Source organism: Nycticebus coucang, chromosome 10 (genome assembly GCF_027406575.1).
Source record: "Nycticebus coucang isolate mNycCou1 chromosome 10, mNycCou1.pri, whole genome shotgun sequence".
NCBI lineage: Eukaryota > Metazoa > Chordata > Mammalia > Primates > Lorisidae > Nycticebus > Nycticebus coucang.
In genome coordinates this window covers 87,414,363-87,435,568 of record NC_069789.1, presented here as the reverse complement: position 1 = coordinate 87,435,568, position 21,206 = coordinate 87,414,363, and the positions used below count along the sequence as shown (strand labels likewise).

Sequence of the window (21,206 nt, the reverse complement as noted above, 5' to 3'; positions counted from 1 at the left end):
TTGGTGCAAATTATTTCCTTTTGCTATTGTTTTTGACTAAATGATGTTGGAAGAGAATTTAAAAATCAAAGCAAAAATTATGACGTGAATCTCTTCTTTTTGAGGAATGGATATTCTTCCTATTCCTTATTATGATTTATTAGCACTCATTTACTCAGTTCTTTACCTACTAAAGTTCCAGGCATGAGAGAAACAAAGATAAGTAACAACTGATCATGGTCCACCTAGACGTGATCGTCAAGTAGGGGTGTTCACACGTGGATACCCATTAATTAAAATAGCAGCATGGAATCTCAGTGGGCCAATTGGTTAAGGACGGAAGAAGGAAAGAAAACTTGCACAGTAACTTTTTGTATACATCAGCTCAAGAGATGGCAGTGAAAGTTCACTCCATTGAGATTAAAATAAAAAGGACGTTTAATTATGTAGGACATTCTGAAAGGAGTTTTTGACTTAAATGTGAAATGGTAGGTCTGTTAGACTAGTAATTTCCAAGTAAAAGTTTGTGGACTTTTGCTGGTGGCTACATAGATACTTGTTAAAATACAGATTCCCTGGAAGTACTATAGAAACTTTGGTAGATTAAATCTAGATAGGATTTAGGAATATGTGTTCTAAAATAGCTTCTCAGGTGACTTTGATAATCAGAATATACTTTAGGTAAGATATAGGAGAAAGACACAGATGGTAGTTGGAGTCCCCAGAAAGGATAAGATTTTGAGCAAACTGCAAGACAAGAAATAAGCAGAGGAAGAGAAAGCAAAGAAAATAAAAAATAATAGACTGTGTCCAGGAGCTAGAAGGTATTTACGTAGTCTACTGACTCTTAGAATGGTAGTCCTTATTTCTGAATCCATATAGAGAAAGAGCATAGAATAAAAATCTTTAGGCTCTACTTGTGATTTGGCTTTATTCCAAAAAGGATTAATCAAGTTTCAAATCTGCCCTATCTCCAAAAGATTTCTTCTACTTCTAGAGGAGGTATAATCACAAGATCTATAGGAAAAACAGAAATTAACCATCTAGAACTGAGAAAAATAAGGAAAATAAAGTAGCAAAAAAGAAAGTTGTAATATTTACCAGAATTTACAAAACAAAAAATTGCCCCTGTGTATGCTTACTAGATGGAATTGGGATATTTAATTTATAGAAATGACCTTTATAATTGATGACTAGAACTATTATAGTATCTCAGGAACAAATCCTTCTGTTCTTAGCCATTGTTATTTCTTTTGTTATTACTGTTGTTGTGATCTGTGCATCTTCTACTCCTAAGTGGCTAAAAATGTATGTTAGTGGATACGTGCTGTTATAAGAAGGAACAAAATAGCAATTACATAACCTGCTTTGTTTAAAAAAAAAAAAAAAAAGCCTTTTTAAAAACTTGTAGTCCACAATATAACTTTGGGTGCAGTGGTTCACATCTATAATCCTAGTACTTTGAGAAACTGAGGTGGAAGGATTGCTGGAGCCCAGGAGTTTGAGACCAGTTTGTCAATGTCAATGTATTTTCTCATGATACTTGGATTTTGCTGACCCCTTCCTATCTACAGTGCTCAGCCCTGTCCCCATCTCGTGTGGTGTGGAAGGTCACTTTCACCACTTAAATTCTTGTATAATCACTTTTTCCACTGAATTTCTGTAGCTAACATTGCCCATATAATTTATAAGGCTGTTAGCATATGTTTCTTTCCATTGATACTTATACCATGTCTTATCTTTACAAGTTAATCTTAAGCCCTTTGGGATTTGGGGACATTATAGAATGTGTCTTATGCCTTCTCAATGCCCCTGATCCTACTATTATGTTTTATACATAACAACTATTAAATAAATGTTTGAATGGTAATGGTTTTCATATAGATGTATACAGCTAGGCACATATTATTCAAATATGTGAATTAAAGCATCTTGTAAAAGTGATATAAATTACACTTATAGATTTCTGAGGTAATACTGATCCAGGAAAATATTGGCATCATTTTTGGTAATTTATTGAAGAGATATACAAATATAAAGGTCAGCAAAATACTGGAAAATTTGAAGAGAAGTATTTTCTTTCTGCTCCCACTTCAGGGCCTTTGCACATGCTTTCTCCATTGACTGTAACACTTTTTCTAACTATTTGTACTCTCATTCAGAGAGACAAATTCACTCTGCCCAAAATATTAGCTCTTACCTCACTATCTTATTTTATTTTTTATAGTAACCAGCATTATATACTTGTTTGTTTAATATCTTTCTCCCACTGCTAGAATATAAGCTCCATATGGGCAGAGATTTTCTTTCTTGCTAACTATTGTATCTTCTATATCTAGAATAGTAATTCTTAGTAAGTGCTCAGAATTCATGAATGAATTTGTACTGTAAAGCACATAAAAAAGCTCAATTTTTCTGTATATTCAATTTGAGAAGATGTAATTGAGTATGAAGAGTTTCAAAGAGAAGCACCTGAAATGATTGAAGGAGTAATAGAATGTTTTTCTAAAATTATTTGAAATTATTGGGCGGCGCCTGTGGCTCAGCGGGTAGGGCGCCGGTCCCCTATGCCGGAGGTGGCGGGTTCAAACCCAGCCCCGGCCAAAAAAAAACCACACACACACAAAAAAAAGTGAAATTATTCAACTTACAAAAGCTTACAAAACAATTACTGGGTGCACACATACTAAAAATTACTATAATTATAAAATGTAGCAATTAAGTTATAATAGGCATGTTTATTAAATCCTAGTTTTATCAGAGGCATTACTTTAAGTTTTTTTTAAGTGTATTATTTTTCCATGATGAGTAATTAATTTGTAACTCTTTCATTAACATTTTTTATATATATTTCAAAAGACTTTAAAGAGCTGATAAAAATTATAATGAATAATTTAATAAGTAATGCAAAGTTAGAAATATTTCTAATGTTGGAAAATAATATCATGGATTTCTACTACTGTGCTTCATCCTAACAGGAGTTGCAGGGCTTATTGTTGTCTGGTGATAAGAGTTATAAGACTTTCAAGTATTCCATTTAAACCTTAATTTTGGAACAATAAGCTATTAGTAACCAGGAAAATGAAAGCATACCCAAATATGGACATAGAAGTATTTGGTAAGTGTAGCTAGAGTCTAAAAGTAACCATAGGGCTTGGGGCCTGTAGCACATTGGTTACAGCACCAGCCACATACACCAAGGCTGGCGGGTTTGAATCCGGCCCAATCCGTCCCAGACCAATTAAACAACAATGATAACTGCAGCAACAACAACAAAAAATAGCGAGGCTTTGTGGCAGGTGCCTGTACCAGCTACTTGGGAGGCTGAGGCAAGAGAATCACTTGAGCCCGATAATCTGAGGTTGCTGTGAGCTGTGATGCTATGGCACTCTACTAAAGGTGACATAGTGAGACTTTGTCTCTAATAAATGTATAAATAAAAATAAAAATAACTGTAGAAAGTCAGCATAGTCATCTCTCTTTCCTAAATTCCATAGGATGACTAGGAAATGTAGGCTATGCCCATAGGCTTCAGTGCTTCCTAGTCTTCTTGTCCCAGAAGAATGCTTTATTCTATTCAAATATTACCCACTCCCATCCCAGCACTTCTTCAGGAGCACAATACCCCCCCAAAAAACCCATCGTGAGTATTCATTGGTATATAAATTCACTTCCTCCCCTTTCCCTGAAGCCTTTAGTTCTCATTGTTGCCACTTTCCCTGACGAGATTTCTTTCTACTTGAAGCCAGAATATGGCTTATATTTTTGACCTTTGTGTCAAGTTTTAATTCTGAGGCATTTGGCAACATGTGTGTGCGTGCAGTGCCTGAAAAGTAGCTTGCTTATGACTTCATTTAGTTGGGCTTTATTTTTTGTGTCCATATTATCCCAGTTATGTTAAGACTTACCTTTCCTCTATATTCAAGGAACAAAGGCTGTTAATGATCCAGTCATTTCATGTTATTGTTTCTAGTTCATGATTTTAGTAGTAAGATTGAAACTAGAAGATAATTTTATATTTTTTCCTTTCTGAGAGGTTAAGGACTGAAAATGAGAGGTTATTCTGAGCTATGAATGAAAAGGAAGCAGAGTCCAGGTTCTGTGTGGGCAATGTGGCCTTTATTCATTCAGGTGAGAGTGGGCTGAAAAGAAGTCAACACGTGGAATAAGGCAAGGTGGGAATATAAGAGTTGGGGTGAGGGGGTAGGGATTGGTGCACTCCTTCCTTCCTGGGCCTGATGGTTCTATTTGGGTGGGTCCTACATTCGGCCCTATCATCCCTGTCTTTTTAGTCTATTATAAGGAGGCAGAGTAATGGCTGTAGTGTCTTTTGACTGCTTCCTGTGGGTTGAAGGTCAGTGTGGACTGCCTATAAGGAAGAAAAAGGAGGGGGAAGGGAGTGGTGGTTACAGGAACACTCTTGCGTCTTCAGTATGAGCTGGTTGATATCCTTGTAGGGTGAGGACATGAGTGGTTGTTTTTCTGGTGATCACCTGGTCATTAAATTGGGAGATGAGGTGGAGAGCTACTGGTCCAAAAATGGGAATGAGAAAGATCATAATTAATGGCCCTAAAATAGGAAGTAGCCAAGCAGGCCAAGAATTGAATAAGAGCCAGGGATTAGATGATTTAAGATTTGTTTGTCTCTCTTTGATTTGTTCTCAGAGTTCTTTTTTTTTTTTTGTAGAGACAGAGTCTCACTTTATGGCCCTCGGTAGAGTGCCGTGGCCTCACACAGCTCACAGCAACCTCCAACTCCTGGGCTTAGGCGATTTTCTTGCCTCAGCCTCCCGAGCAGCTGGGACTACAGGCGCCCGCCACAATGCCCGGCTATTTTTTTTGTTGCAGTTTGGCTGGGGCCGGGTTTGAACCCACCACCCTCGGTATATGGGGCCAGCGCCTTACTGACTGAGCCACAGGCGCCGCCCGTTTCTCAGAGTTCTTTTACTTTGCCTGTGATTATTTCTGACTGGTTGACAAAGAAAACATTCTTTTCCCAAAAACATGCATATGCCTCCTTTTTGTGCTGTAAATAAATCTAAGGCTCAGTGATTTTAGAGGACTACTATGGCTAAAGAATTAATTTGGGATTGTAGGGTGACTAAAGAGTCTGCTACCCTTACCATATCTTTGTTAAGTTCTAGGTAGAGTTGGTGGTAAAAGTTGGTTAATGTGCTAATGCCTGCAATGCCTGTACCAAGTTCAGCCACTATGCCTATTCCAAGGAGTACAGGGAGGAAGATGCCTCTTTTTTATCTGAAAGTGGGGGGATGTATGAGAGCCTGAGTTAGGGAGGAGCCATTCACAAAAGAGACTTGGAGAGTGAGGAAAATTCGGGGGCAAAGACTGGTATGGTTAGCATGTAGGCAATGATAGATGGAATGGCTGCAGAAGAAAAATGTTCCTGGAGGGGCACAAGAGGAATCAGATAAGGGAAAAGTTGAGTTGAGGGAAGAGAGATCAGGTTTTATAAAGCCTACAGAGTCTCTTGTACCTGTGAGATTGAAGCAGGTTAAATTGGGGGAAGGTAGGTGTGGAAAGTCTGTAGTTATGGGGCCAAACAGAGCTGTGTCATTTTCTGCCAGAATGGAAGAGTTGTATGTGTCAGGTACAGGTGTGCAATTGAAAAGATTATGGTATAGAGAAAGGCACATCCAGCATCCTGAAGGAGAGAGGAGAGAGGAAGAGTTAAGGGCAACTGAGAAGAAGGTGTTTAAAAGCTGGGGAATAAGGGAGTATTGTTGTAGGTCTTTCAGGACAGTGAGGTCTCATCCTTTTTAGCAGTGTTTCTCAACCTTCCTAAAGCTGCAATATATTTTCATTGTTACAAAGGGGTCGCGACCCACAAGTTGAGTACCATTGCTTTATAGGGTGGAGGAGTTATACTGGAAGAGAGTTTTTTCATGATTTGTCTTGTTTCTTGCTGATGTGCTCTGTCCTGAACTCCTTCTCCACCTGATAATCCTACATGTGTGAGGTATGTCCAGTAGACAGTAGTCCTCTGGGGCATCCAGCACTTGTTATTTTGCCAGTTCAGTACTTCTTCCTCCATAAGAACATTCAGAGGCTTTGGTAACATCATAACTATAAGTGTAGCTAGCGAAAAAGGGGGTGTGAGGTAAGAATCAGGCATAGTTGACATAAGAATGGGGGTTGGTAAGGTATTCACAGATATACGAGTCTTGGGTAGCATGAAAACCTGTGCATTCAGTCAGGGTTGATGGGGATCAACCTGGATTGACAGGAAGGGTAACCAGAAGGAAAAGGAGTATGAAGGGGAAAAGTTGGGTTTCCTCAGGGGGGAAGTCTTAGAAGGTGACTTGTAGCCATAGATCTTTAAAGGCTTCAAAGAGGTCATCCCAGCTTTGAACATATGAGAATAGCCAGGTTTCTCAAGAAAAGTTATGGAGAAAAGGGAAGAATCATGGAGGAATATTATACATTTATGGGGAAGTGGACTCTTTGGGGATCCTGATTAGTTTTAAGGTGGCGGGGATAGTATTTGCAATTTTCAGTGGGGGTCTTCCAGTGTTGGAAGTTTTTCTGTAGGACACAGCTTTATTTGGGATCAGTGGATCCAGACTGGGGAGTCCAAGAGGCAAATTGCTGTGGGGGTGCTATACAGAATTGTATGAGGGCCTGTCCAGTGATGGGGAGGGCAAGGGAGATTTTAGGAAAACCAGTCCTGCCACTTGGTCTCTGATTTTCTCTGCCGAGGGTTGGGTAAGAGCTGGTTTATTGTTTTTCTAAGTTAGTCCCTAGTTTCCTGGAGGATGGGAAAATAGTTTCCTGTGATAGAGTCTGAAGGGGGTCCAGGGCCCAGAATAATAGTTGTTCTGTACATTATTTCAAAAGGTCTGTAAAAGAGGGATTTGTGAAGGGTAGAGCGAATGTGGAGTAAAGTGATGGAGAGGAGCTTAATCCAATCTTGTTTATGTTGGAGCACTAATTTGGTGAGATGTTTAAGAATGTTCATTTGTTCTACTTTCCTTGATGATTGGGGCCTGTAAGGCACATGTAAGTGCCACTGGACTCATAGGGCTTGTGAGGTTTAGGAGGTGATCTGGCTAATGAAAGCTGGGCCATTGTCGCTCTGAATGGAGCTGAGGCGGCCAAAACTAGGAATAATGTGGTGGAGGAGGGTGGAGACAACTTCATTGGTTTTCTTGCCTGTTGTCAGGAAAGCTTCGACCCACCCTGAAGTCTATATTTTCATACAGGAAGCATGTGAGTGAAGTTAATCTCCCTGTCTTCCAGGGGTTTCACCCTGGGCCTGATGTGTGGGAAAAGGGGTTGTTTTTATGGCCCTCCCGGGGTGAGACCTGGGTGCAGATTGTACAAGAGTGGGTTATCTGTTTTAAAAGGGAAGATAGTCATGGGTGAGAAAGGAGCAGAGAGAGAAAAGTAGAAAGAGGCTTGAAGCCCATGTGAAGGCTATTGTGGAGGGAAGAGAGGACATTCTGTGCTTGGGAGGAAGAATAAATTTTCCCTGTTGAAGGAACCATCCTCCCCGCATGAGAAATTGCTGATAATTGTCCTCTGTGTGTGTGTGTGTGTGTGTGTGTGTGTGTGTTTGGATGTATACACCTGAGAGAATTTATTGAAGGACAAGTACTTGCCCTCTGGGATGGGGAGGTGGGTAGAGATGTTGAACTGCCCATTTGGCTTCTATATCAGCTTTTTGGTTGCCTTTGGGAATTGGATGTGTTTTATTCTGGTGGCCTTTACAATGGATGATGGCCACTTCCTTTGGGAGAGTGGCTGCATTCAGGAGGTTTTTTGTTTTTTAATTTTTTTATTAAATCATAAACACATAGATCATGTATACATTAATGCATTTATAGGGTACAATGTGCATTCAGGAGGTTTTTAATGAGTGTGGCGTTGTGGATAGAGGAGCCTTGGATGGTAATGAATCCTCTTTCTTGCCATATGGCTGCATGGTGATACATTATTTGGAAAGTATACTTAGAATCTATGTATGTTAGTGCAGCAGTGTTGTGCGAGTTGTAAGGGTTTAGAGAGGGCTAAGAGTTCTGCCTATTGTGATGAGGTGCCAGGGGGCAGAGTAGTAGGGGCGATAATGTGGGAAGAAGATACAATGGCAAAGACTGCCTTGGCAATGGAGTAAGTAGTGGGCATAGAAGAATGGCCATTGATAAACCAGGTGTCTTCAGAGTTAGGTAAAGGAAAGAGGGAGATGTTGGGAAAAGGGTGTAGTGTTACTGTGATTAAAGACCAGCAATCATGGAATGAGTTCTGAAAAGTATGAGGGTCATGTGAGTGGAGGGCAGTTAATGGAGATGAGGGTCATATGCCAGAAGAGGGAGAAAGCGAAGGTTTGGGGTTTTCTATAAAGAGGATTAGTAGCTGGAGTAAGCCAGGTGCAGAATGTAAAGATGCTAAGTGTTGGTGTTTTAAACGGGATGGAATGTTATGAGGGGTAAGTAGATATGTGGGAGCATGGCAGGTAAGTTTCTGAGCTCCAGGAAAAGGAAGGAGATGTCTGCCACCACTTGTAGGCAAGGGGGCCAGCCTAGGGCTGTGAATTCTGTTTTGAGAGGTGATTGGGAGGTGATTATTGTGAGGTTTCTGGTTGGGTCCCCTATTGCACATCCTTGGTGTTCTGACCCTCACAGATAAAATGGATAGCAGGGATCAGGGAGATGGAGAGAGAGTTTTTGGGACAGAGAGGGTTGTAGAGAGAGGAAAGAACCTGACCAAAGCTGCTGCAGATCTAGGAGGTCTGTTGGGGGACCTTTAGCGGTGGTGTAGAGAGGATTAGCTGAGTCTGCGAAATTGGGAATATAGGCTGTAAAATATCCTAGAACCCCCAGGAAGGAGAGGAGGTCATTTTTTGTATGGGGAAAGGGGAAGGAGGAGATGGCCTAAATGGGGTCAGGGGGAATGAGTTTTTTTCGTTCCTATAAGAGGATGCTGAGGTATCTATCGGACAGAGGATTGGTTAACTGGGCTTTGGAAGGGGATACTCTATATCCCTTGGTGGTGGTGAAAAGAATAAGTGAATAGTGTCTTACTGACAGGCATTGGGGAAGGGCTCCTTAAGAGAAGGTCATCTTCGTACTGAAGAAATGTGGAATTTTTCAGTGAAGTTAACTGTTGGAGGTTGGCCTGAAGTGCCTGACCAAAGTAATGAAGACTGTCTCTTAAGTCCCCATGGGAAAACTGTCCAGGTGAGTTGTTGGCTGGTGGAGGATTCAGGGTTGGTCTAGGTGAGGGCAAAGATGGGTTGGGAGAGCTCATGGATGGGGATGGTATAAAAGGCATCTTTGAGATCTAAGACTGTGCAGTGGGAGGTATTGGAAAGAATGATAGGAGGGTATAGGTATTAGGGACTACTGGGTAAATGGACTGAACAATTTCACTGATGGCCCATAAGTCTTGTACTAACCAATATGAACCATCAGTTTTTTTTTTACAGGAAGGATGGGAGTGTTATAGGGCAAGTTAGTAGGATTGAGAATACCGGCTGACAGGAGTTTGAGGATTAACACCCAGAAGGGCTGCCATGGGGATTGGGGATTGTTAAGGGAAGGATATGAATATTGGGGTCGAAGGGCAATGAGAATGGGTGAAGGATGGGAGGCTGAGGAAGAGAGGTGTCCCACTCGATGGCATCTACTGGGAGGTTGAATGGAGAGAATGGAGGGGTTGTAAGGGAGAGATAAGAGAGGAGTAGGATGGGTAGTGAGAAATGGGAACCAGTGGGAATGATCAGGGTTGCTTGTAATCTTGAAAGGTTATCTGTGCCTAGTAGGGGAATGCTGCATGAAGGAATGATAAGGAATGAATGTGAGAAAGAGTACCTGGAAAGTGAGCACCACAGGGTGGGGTAGTGTGAAGGCATAGCACACTGCCATCAATACCTATCCTGGAGATCTCTGTTTGTTGTAAAGGATCCTTGTAGTAGTGTAAGGTGAGGTAAGTGGCCCCAGTATCAATAAGCAAAGAGATTGGAAGGCCGGGCGTGGTAGCTCATACCTGTAATCTTAGTACTCTAGGAGGCCGAGGCAGGTGGATTGCCTGAGCTCACAAGTTCAAGACCAGTCTCAGCAAGAACGAGACCCAGTCTCTGAAAATAGCCAGGCATTTGTGGTGGGCGCTGGTAGTCCCAGCCACTCAGGAAGCTGAGGCAAGAGAATCATTTGAGCCCAAGAGTTTGAGGTGGCTGTGAGCTATTATGCCATGGCACTCTACCAAGGGCAACAAAGTAAGGCCCTGTCTCAATTAAAAAAAAAAAAAAAAGAAGAGATTTCTTAACCTTCCACTATCAAAGCTACTTAGAGCTCAGTCCTGGTGATCATCCAAGAGCCTGCTAACTCTCTGGGAACTGTCTGTCTTCAGCGGCCAAGCTCATGAGGTTGGGAAATTCAGCCACATCCTGGGAGTGACTGCAAACCGGATCCTCAGATGGACCTGGGCAGTCAGACTTCCAGTGAGGACCTTTGCAGGCTGGACACAGCTTTGGGGAGGTTGTTGATTTGGGCATTCTTTGGCCCACTGGCCAGCTTTACTGCACTTGAAGCATGGTCCCGGGGATTACATTGGGGACCAGCCTCGACACGCAGTAGGTTTACTTCCATGTGGCCTGGTGATATGAGGAGACCGGAAAATTATTAGAAGGAGTTATAGAATAATAATATAGAGAAATAATAGACATAGACAAAGAAATAGTTTTAAGAGCAGCAGGGCTCAGAGGGTGGCACACCCTTCTTCATGAGGTTTTCAGTATCAGGCTGAGTATCAGGCTACCTCTGTATTTATTTCATACATCAGTGTTACAGTCATTAATCTTATGAAAGTAAGACAAACAATCCTGCCAAAGTTCTTATTGCACTTGCTTTTCTAATAAGTAGACTAACTCTACAGCTCATTACATTAATTGCATGGATTTATTTACTACTTTTTACTTTAAAGTATTATGGTCTTAATGTAAACAAAGTCTTGATAAGGAAGCCAATCAGAGGCTGACTCAAGGACCAAATTCTAACTGACCCAGAGTCACACACCACAGATGTGATGTTTTAATACTCTGATAGTCCTGTGTCCAAACAGACTCCTATCAAGGTGACAGAAGAAAAGAGATCCTTCTGGGCGGCACCTGTGGCTCAGTGAGTACGGCGCCGGCCCCATATACCAAGGGTAGCAGGTTCAAACCCAGCCCCGGCCAAACTGCAACAAAAAATAGCTGGGTATTGTGGCGGGTGCCTGTAGTCCTAGCTACTTGGGAGGCTGAGGCAAGAGAATCACCTCAGCCCAAGAGCTGGAGGTTGTGGTGAGCTGTGACGCCATGGCCCTCTACCCAGGTTGAGAAAGTGAGACTCTGTCTCAAAAAAAAAAAAAAAAAAAAAAAAAAAGATCCTTCTTCTCTTTATCTGGTCTGGAGCAAGTCTTCTTGAGTTGGACAAAGTTTAAAGAATTCACATTTTTAACTCTTAAAAACCACTCCCTCAGAGCACACAGCCATGCCCTGGCAGAAAGCAGCTTCAAGGCCTCTAGCCAGCTGCTGCACTGCAGCTGCAAGGGGATGGGGGATATTCAACATGCTATGCCTCAGAAATATTCAAGTGACAGGATCTTGCACTTTGTGCTCAAAGCTAGGAAAATGGGTCTGAATCGAAACCCCCATAACTGTCTCCCTTTGTCTAGACTTTGTTCTCTATTCTTAATACTATTTCTAATCTACTAACAAGTAATAATTGAGTATTAGTTTCAAACTTATAAAATAAAAGCCCTGAGGGGGCTTCTCCTTGTTCCAACCTTTTGGCACCAAAAGGAGAAGTTAAGGACTAAAAATGAGAGGTTGCTCCAAGATATGAACAAAAGGTAGTAGAGTCCAAGTTCTGTGTGAGCAACATGGCCTTTATTCACTCGGGTGCAAGCAAGCTGAGTTTGTAAAAGAAGTTAGCATGTGGGGCGGCGCTGGTGCCTCAAAGGAGTAGGGCACTAGCCCCATATGCTGGAGGTGGCAGGTTCAAATCCAGCCCCGGCCAAAAACTGCAAACAAAAAAAAAAAAAAAAAAAAAAGGGAAAAAGAAAAGTCAGCATGTGGGTTAAGGCGGGGTGGGAATATAAGAGGTCGGGGGGTGGGGGGGATAGGGATTGGCATACTCAGTCTTTCCTGGGCAGATAGTTCTATTTGGGAAGGCCCCTACATTGGGCCCTATCTCTTTTATCTCTGCCTCTTTGGAATTTTGGGCAAATATCAGGGCACATAAATCAGACTCACCACTGCATGCTTACACTACTTTGTAATGTTTCCCGTCCAACATAGAACTAAAGGAGGATCCCTGTGGAGTAAAAATAGAAGGCATGTTCTAAGGTCAAATGTTTTTTGCTCTGAATCATTTATCAGGTGACTTACTGTAGCTAGGAATGGTCTACACTGACATTTTTAATGACACTAATAGATTGGCATGGTACTTATAAAGTTGAAAAGATTTTGTGGTAGATGTAAAATAAATCCCATGACAAAATAGATTAATAAGAAAAGTTGCTGTCATTTTTAAAATACGGCAAATCAGTGCTTAGGTAAGGTATTCATTTGTCGGGATGTGATTTTTTGCACTTGTGCTGCTGCTGAGATTAAATATGAAAACAGTCGTTTTCACTAAAATACCTTTCTACTTGTTGACAGCCCAGAAATTGTTTCATAAAAAAAAAAAAAAATAGGGTATGGTCATCCAAATCTGTCTTCATAATACTTGTTGACACTTGTGCGCTGCATTCATTTCTTTCTCACAACATGAAAGTAAGTGATGATTCTCTTCAAATAGGAATGAAGAGAATTGTAAACATGTCAGGATGTATAAGTTATACTTGGAAAAGCAGCTTTGAAATACTCTTGATAGCATCCTCTAAATTGAACCTACTTTAAAACGATAAAAAGTTAAACAAGGTGTTTATCATGTTTTTAAACGTGTGTTTAAAACCTCTTAGAATGGTTTTAAACTGCTCTACAACAAGCTGAATTTTATCCACTAGAGATTGATATCTTTTTTGAAGGTAACTTTAGTCTTATGATTTTAATGGTTTAGAAATTAAAGAGAATCCTTGAAAAGTAAATTTAGTTTCTGTGTGGTGGTAGTGTCAGAGTTGTGGAGTATGCATAAATTAAATAAAATTTTCAGACTTTATTACAAACCTTTCATTACTTTGTGGTCTGATTCAGCTTTTTTGTGTATGGCCCAGCCTGACTTAAGACAGATCTCAAGGATTTTGCCTATGAGTTATATTTTGGTGGTGATGGTCCAGAAGGGAGGCATGTTCTTAGGACAGTGGTATTTGTCCTTTCTATAACTATGATTTCAACTCTTCTCTAATCCCTGGGAACTGAATTCTAAGGTAATGATGGAAATGATGACTGCGGTGGCAAATTCAGCTTCTACTCTACTTCGTCCTTCCTCTCCTCCTTCTGCCTGTGCCTATATACACTTTTCTCTACTATATTGGTTATATGAGAAGCTGGGGCCAGAGTGTATATCAGTTAATAAAAACAGTGCTTTATCCAAATAATTACACATTTTGCTTTTACTAATGGATTGCTAGAACAAGGATAATTTGGGACAGTAAGATATATGGTTGGAAATTAAACATGGTTTGTATGCTTTAATACATCTTCATGCTATAAATCTCTAGGGCAGTTTGTTTTATAAACTCCCCAAACAGTTGTTCATTATTTAAAGTTATAAATATAGAAAATTGTCTACAACGTATATGTTCCAAAAACTTGAATAGTTAAGTAATAATTCTTAAGGAAAGGGGGAATGATTATTAATAATAACATTTATTTAACAGGTATTCAATTTATACTAGGCAACGTACTAAGCACGTTGCACACATTATTTTATTCTAAATAACATTATACATTTGGTATTATCATCCTATTTTACAGATGAGGAAGCTAAAGTTTGGCAAGTTTAAATAACTTGTTTGAGATCCTGTAGACATTGAGGAAAGCAGAGATAGAATCAATGAATTTGGCTCCAAAGCTACTAAAACTTTGTGTTGGACTCTGAAGAGAAGAATAGGAGAGGCATTGACTGAGAAGTAAATGGTGTGGCAAGTTGCAAGTCTAGACATTGCCCATGAAGGAATGACTTCTTCCCTCTTCTCAATTATCTGGAGACAATTGGCAGGACTTAGGAAGTCTCGGCTTTTGGGAGCCTTCTAAGTAAATAACTTCATATCAGTTTGGGTTGTATACAAACTGGTTTTTACTACATAAAAATAAAAGGTTTTCACTTGCAACTCTTTAACCAGATATTTTGATGGTGAATTATTTTGACTTGTTTTGTCCTTCCTCATTGTTAATTTTATTTCTTATAAAAATTGGCCACTACAATCGGAGTTAAGTCTAAAAAGAAAGGAATTAATATTGAAGAGAAAAATTGTTCTGTCTTCCTTTTGTAGAGTGTTAAATTTGGGTATTCTTACTCAAACATTTGTTGAATGAATGAGTAAATTTGGAGGATTATGTGTAGATACTAAAATATGTACTCTTTCTGCTCTTGACTGTTAATGGGTAATTGAGAGGTGGATTAACTTTAGCTTTTGCTTCAAAACACAGTTAATTTTCTTTAGATTTTCACTAGTCTAGTACACAATTTTATTCCCATTAGTCTGTTTACAAAAGTCTGTTATACCTCTTAATCTTTACTCATATGAAGGGAATCAGTGAATAAGGTTGCAAAATAGTTCATTTAGTCTATAAAGTGAAATTACAGGAATTATTCCTTACTGAGAGTAATATATAAAAGAATAAAACTCTAGAAATACATTTATGTAGAAAGCATTTAAAAATAATCTTAGGAAGGGAAGTTTTCTTAAGTAAGGAATAACTAGTGATGCTATTTTCATTTCGTTTTGCTCCTTTATTTCTTAAACAAGGAAGATCAAGTACACTTAGGGAGAAATTACCCAGTATTATGCAAATTTACTTCCTAGAAATTTTTGATCAATTTTTCTTTCTCTGAATTAGACAACTGGTACCACTTAAACACAGTGTGATACTAAATGTGTAAGCAGTTTCTGGGAAATACAGTCCAATTATTTCTCTCTCTTAAGGTACTGAAAAGTATGAAAAGAGTTATCCTATGGGTGTCTGCTCCTGAAATAGTTCAGCAATGGCAGTAGTAACATTTTCACTGGTCATCTTCCAGGTAGTTTATGAGTGGAAACTATTGCTATATGGGAAGAGAACCTGGGTAGTGAAAACTCTGGTCTCTTTAGTTACCAGATTTTCATACTTATACTCTAGACCAGATAAAACAAAATTTCATGATATATCTCTTTATACATTACCTTTAAACTTAACTTTGTTCTGCATCCCCTTCCTGCCCCCAAATGTTTATCATTAGAAACTGCATTTACCTTGAAAAACACAAACTTTCCTTTTGTAGGAGAAAGTTAGGCACGCTTTTTGAGAGTTAGGTATTCTTTTACCTAAGTTTTGGTGATTTTTTTTTTTAAGGGCTTTTTTTTCCTTTGAGACAGAGTCTCACTCTGTGTCACCCTGGGTTGAGTGCTGTATCATCATAGCTCACAGCAACCTCAAACTCCTGGGCTCACGCAGATCGTTAGCCTCCTGAGTATCTGGGAGGGACTACTGGTGCCCATCATGGTGCCTGGTTAATTTTTCTGTTTGTGATGGAGATAGGGTCTCACTCTTGCTCAGGCTGGTTTCCAACTCCAGAGCTCAAGCAATCCACCTGACTCTGCTTCCCAGAGAGCTAGGATTACAGGCGTGAGCCACCTTGCTTGGCCTTATGGGCCTATTTTAATTTGGCTTTAGCATTCGATTACTGTAAGCCATTAGAATTTCCTCTAGATTGATTTGTAATATCTTTGTTGTTTGCTTGCAAATTTGGAATCTTTTCAGTTTGGTCTTCTTACATGATATAAGATCTAATTACCACCCAGCATGAAATAGCATCTAAAATGAAAAAGGCAGCTAGAGAAGGTACTGGTTTGGCTTAAAGCTAATCAACTGCCCCCTCTTCTTGTATACTTCTCAGCTATAATGAGGAAGGGAAAGGGCATTCATTAAAATAACTCATATATTAAACTTTTTTTTCCTTTCTTGATTTGAGACTAAAAGAGGGATTTGTTGAAATCTTTATGGATGCAAGACATTAAACAATGCTTTTAATTTGCAATTAGTAATCTTTGATGCTTCTTTCAGTTGTATAAAATATTTTCACCATCAGAGTTGCTATAAGTAGTCCCATCTGATTTTCTTGATCTTAAAACAAATAAACATTTCCTGGAATAAAATAAAATCAAGTGAATGATTAGTCATTTCTTATGAAGCTTAGAATTTTACTTAATTTTTAGCTTTTGGGCCCCAAATATGTCTAAAAAAATCTCTAGGTTTGTCTTTAAAGCATATGTCATCTTAATATAGTAGCTTATAGGCTTATAGGCTTTTTGTTTTGTGGATTGAGTTGTATAATTAACCTAGCAGGGGGAAAAATGGGTAATATTTTTACTTTTTAAATGACTTTGGTTCAAACTTAGATTTATCAGATTGTCAGATTTAAAAATTATATGTGATATTGGGTAGATGTGGGCATATAAATACTCTACTATTGTTTGGAGTAAATATTGATAGAACAATTTCAGAAAGAGTACTTTTATCAAAGTTGGAAATGCATATACCTTTTGACCTAGCAATTCATGCTCAAAGACTCTTTCTTTGAATATGTTTATAAGACATATGTATAAAAATGTTCTTTGTGTCTTGGTGCCTGTAGCTCAGTGGCTAGGGTGCCAGCCATATACACCATGACTGGCGGGTTTGAACCTGGCCTGGGCCTGCCAAACAAGGACGACTACAACCAAAAAATAGCTGGGCATTATGGCAGGTGCCTGTAGTCCCAGCTACGTGGGAGGCTGAGGCAAAAGAATTGCTTAAGCCCAAGAGTTTGAGGTTGCTGTGAGCTGTGAAGCGACAGCACTTTACCGATGGTGACAGTGAAAAAAAAAAAAAAGTTCCTTTTGATGTTGTTACATAAGTAGAAAAAATACAAAAAGTATGGTTGTTAATGGGAGAATGTTAAGTAAATTATGATATCTATATCTAAATGTACTTAATTTTTTAGTAACTCCTAAAGAAAATAAATGGCATTTGCATATCTTGATAAATGAACAGTCTTTAAGTTATCCTATTTAAATAAAAGATTCTTACAGATCATATTGAGCAGGGAGAAAAAAAGTAAAAGGAACAGATAATTTGCTTCTATGGAGATGTGTGTATACAATATGTTTCCCTCCTTGCGCACACACCCCCCATATAAACATACATACACACTCACACATCTATAGATAGATGGGCGAATGGGTATAAAAGAAGCAATAGGTAGCACTTATCTCTGAGAACTGGGACTAAGGGTGTGTTAGAAAGGAGGTGTTAGTGTGTGTGGGAGTTGTTATTTATTTTTTTTTGTGCTGTTTGAATTTATTACAGTGTATACATTGTTTCTCATAATCATAAAATTTTAGGAATTTATAAGAAGGTCTATTTTTTCTTCCTTTTTAGGAATCATCCCAGGAAAGTGTTATCACTCGAGATATTCATCGTACATTTCCTGCACACGATTACTTTAAAGATACTGGAGGAGATGGTCAGGAATCGCTTTATAAGATCTGCAAGGTAGGGGTCTCTATCTCACTTTTTCTAAATTATTAGAAAGCAATTTAAGGATTTCTAAGGAACATTTAGGAATCTAAAGAAATTTTAAGAATCCATTTAAGATTTTTTTTCTGTCTTCTTTTCTTTTTTGCACTACACTGTATTCCCTGCTCTAAACACACACTACCAGAGCTTCAGTACTGAGCGCAGACGGTGACCTTTTTGGCTGTGTACTCCCTACCCATGTGAAGGAGGAGGCAAGAGGTACTGCGTAGTCTCAGTTTTGTTGTCCTGCTGGCAGCAAAGGAACAGAAGGTCCTCTTAGGCTATGTTGTGAAGGCTCAGAGGAGTCTCAGGTGACTCTGCCCTTTTGACAAGATAATACAGCACTTGTCTCAATTTTTTTTTTTTTTTTGACAATAGGCGAGTGTAAGAATCAATGTGGAGCCTATTATTAAGTACTGGCAAGTTCTCTGATAGGGTTGATATGTTCTGAGCTACATCACACCATACATCTTTGGGCAGTTTTTGTGTTCCATTTTGAAATCTTTCTTCTTCCTCTATATTAATTGGCCTAGGGGAAAAAATTGTTTTCTGTTTTTCACTATATGTGCTCTGCTTAGATACAAAAGAGTCTGTTTCCGTCAGTGGAGAATAGCTATTATCTTATTAATTTCTCAAGGTTATATCAGAAATGCAGAATGAAGTGTTTGTTTCTTTGTTTCTTCCTGCCATTCTGGTAGAGGTTGTTAATGACTAGTGAAATACATAAAAATTTGCTACTATTATGGAGAAAAAGGCAAATACCATAGTCCATTTATAAGTTTGATAATCAGTTCCTGACTAGTCAAATTTAGTCTTTTTAATGAGTAGCAAATATTAGCAAGTAGGTAGTCAGAAGTATACTCAAAAATCTATTTCATTTTACATTTATTATTTAAAAAAGCAAGCTCATATAAAAGCAATCACCTACATATTCTAACCAAGTAGGTTTGATGTTTAATTCTACAAATGGCACAGCTTTCATTAAAGTCCTTCTTGAGTATTGGTGGTTTTGCTCTCTGCCTGTTTCTGACTTTCTTTCTTTCTCTTTCTTTCTGTCATATTTTTTGATCTAACACATTTTGTAAGATTATAAATGCACACTGATCAGAAAATCTATTTTTATATGAATATATTATTCAGAGCTAGAAATACATAAGTAACTTAAAATTTGAGAGTATACTGATCTCTGAAAAATGATACATTATCCACATTAAAAAGTACCAAAGACTATTGGACAATGCCAAAAAATGTGCAGTGTATCCATTATATGCTTGTAAAAGGCAAAGGTATTTATTTAAAATCTTTTTCTGCCACTTTGAAATTCTACAAGCTAATTAAATTCTGGCTTGTGTAAAGAAGCTAGGAAAATTTATATAGTTTCTAAGTTTATTTAGAAGGGTCTGACTTATGGCATATGGAAAAACATTTTTCCCCTAGCAGTTAGTATATTTTCAGCTTGTCAGTGATTTTCCCTTCAGTTTTTCTCTGATTGATACTAGACTTTCTTCATATAACTAAAACAGATGGTTCTAATGTGCTTGCAGCTTCTGACTTAAAATTTTGCTCCATTGTAGTAAAAATAGTATTTGCCTCATTATATAATATTTAGAAGGGAACTATCTGAACCATTACTAAACACAAAAATAATAGTTAAATATGCCACCTTTAAAAAGTTGGTACTCTTTGCTTGGAATTGCAAATAATAATCTAACAATAAGTTCTTTAGAAAATATTTATTAGTACATTTACACAACTCTTACAGCTATTTTAGGTCATCAGTATATATTTTACTACATGATTAGATTGTTTTAAAGCTCTTTCCGAGAAGAATATTATAAAATGCAGATCTAAGATACTTTATAATTGACAAGTAGCTTAAATTACACAATTTTTTGCAGATGTGGAAAACAAAGTCATATTCCAGATAATAAATGGAAGTTGTGAAGGCTTTTAATATTGTATTAAAATATATATACATATAGATAATTTCCCAACAGTTTTGGGAAGATAAGATAATGGAGATAAGCAGAGATATATGTTAATTTCCACAACATTTGCTGGGGTCCTACTTGGTTTGTGACTGACCTAATTCCTTTTCCTTCTGATCTGCTATTGTTTAATAGTCCAGTGCTCATGCCAGGAAACCTTAGATGGTGGTAATACAGCACTTGTCATAAACTCATAAATAGGATAGTATACTTATGAGTAATTTAGAATTAAGTATTCTTCTCAAGCTTCTGTATTTTCCCTTCTTTCCTGTTTGTTTCTAATTTGAGCTGTAGTCTTTTACTTTATGGTTCCCACACCATATCCCCTAAATCTGCTATGTGTAACCTTTATGCCACTGAATGCAATCTATTCCTAACATTATTATTTCTAGTATAATAACTAGATAATGCCTTATACTTAGCAATATGCCTTTGAGTTTCCATTCTGTGTATCCTGCATAGAACTGGATAAACAGTAATACACTGATCCTGGGTCAGCCACTTGTTATATAATCTATAAAAAGGACAGTTTTGCTTTTTCATTACGATGCTTAATCTTTTTCTTTTTCTGTACTATTGCACTGATCACAACCTCCAATATAGTGTTAAAGTGAGGCAATGGTAGTAGATATCTTTTTCTTGCTCCTGATTTGAAAAGAAATACATCTAATGATTTACTACTAAGAATGGTGAATGTTATTCACAGCAGCAGCACAATTATAGACCTTTTAAAAAATACAGCGCCTTCCATGTGTTAAAATAATTTTGCATTTGCAGAGTACTTTCACATATATTTCCTCACATATTTCTGACAATTCCTTATCCCTCAAATCTATACTAGAGTTACAATATGCTATGCTCTTAAATTGAGCAGAAATCAATTCTGGTTTCAAGGATACAACAGTTTGACTTTGTAGTTGAAAAGTTTTCTTGGCTTTGGTGAAATGAGAAATGATCTAAACTGTCAGATTAGAGGGAAGACTGTTAAAAACTTGCTGTCATGTTTTAATGGTCCTGTCAATTCCAGTTTTGCCTCTTAATATCTTTTTCAGAGTAGGAGGAAATCAAAATGGTTCAAAGCTTCTTCTGTTGTCATAAATTTACATGGGGAAAGTTGAGCTGAAAGTATAATAGGACAGAATCTGTAAGTTTCTGTAAATGAAAAGGTTCGCAAACATAGTTTTCTGCAAATGAAAGGTTTCTACAAATGAAAGGTTTGGTCCTTTGTTCTTTCCTTCACTGTCTTTCCTATTAGTTAGGTCAATAACATATTTAACCCAGGAATGGATTAACAAGCTGTGGTATATGTACACCACGGAATACTATTCAGCCATTAAAAAAAATGGAGACTTTACATCCTTCGTATTAACCTGGATGGACATGGAAGACATTATTCTTAGTAAAGCATCACAAGAATGGAGAAGCATGAATCCTATGTACTCAATTTTGATATGAGGACAATTAATGACAATTATGGTTATGGGGAGGAACAGAAAGAGGGAAGGAGGGAGGTGGGTGGGGCCTTGGTGTGTGTCACACTT

The 21,206-nt window shown here is 38.3% G+C and overlaps 1 protein-coding gene across 6 annotated transcripts in view; it reads left to right on the top strand.

Moving 5' to 3' along the window:
* RABGAP1L (RAB GTPase activating protein 1 like) overlaps positions 1 to 21,206 on the top strand; it is a 754,150-nt gene that overhangs the window by 420,866 nt on the left and 312,078 nt on the right. For all 6 annotated transcript variants that reach the window (XM_053605154.1, XM_053605152.1, XM_053605153.1 and 3 more), the window contains one exon: positions 17,540 to 17,653. In XM_053605154.1, the coding sequence (XP_053461129.1) occupies positions 17,540 to 17,653 (114 nt within the window). The remainder of the gene's footprint in view (positions 1 to 17,539; positions 17,654 to 21,206) is intronic.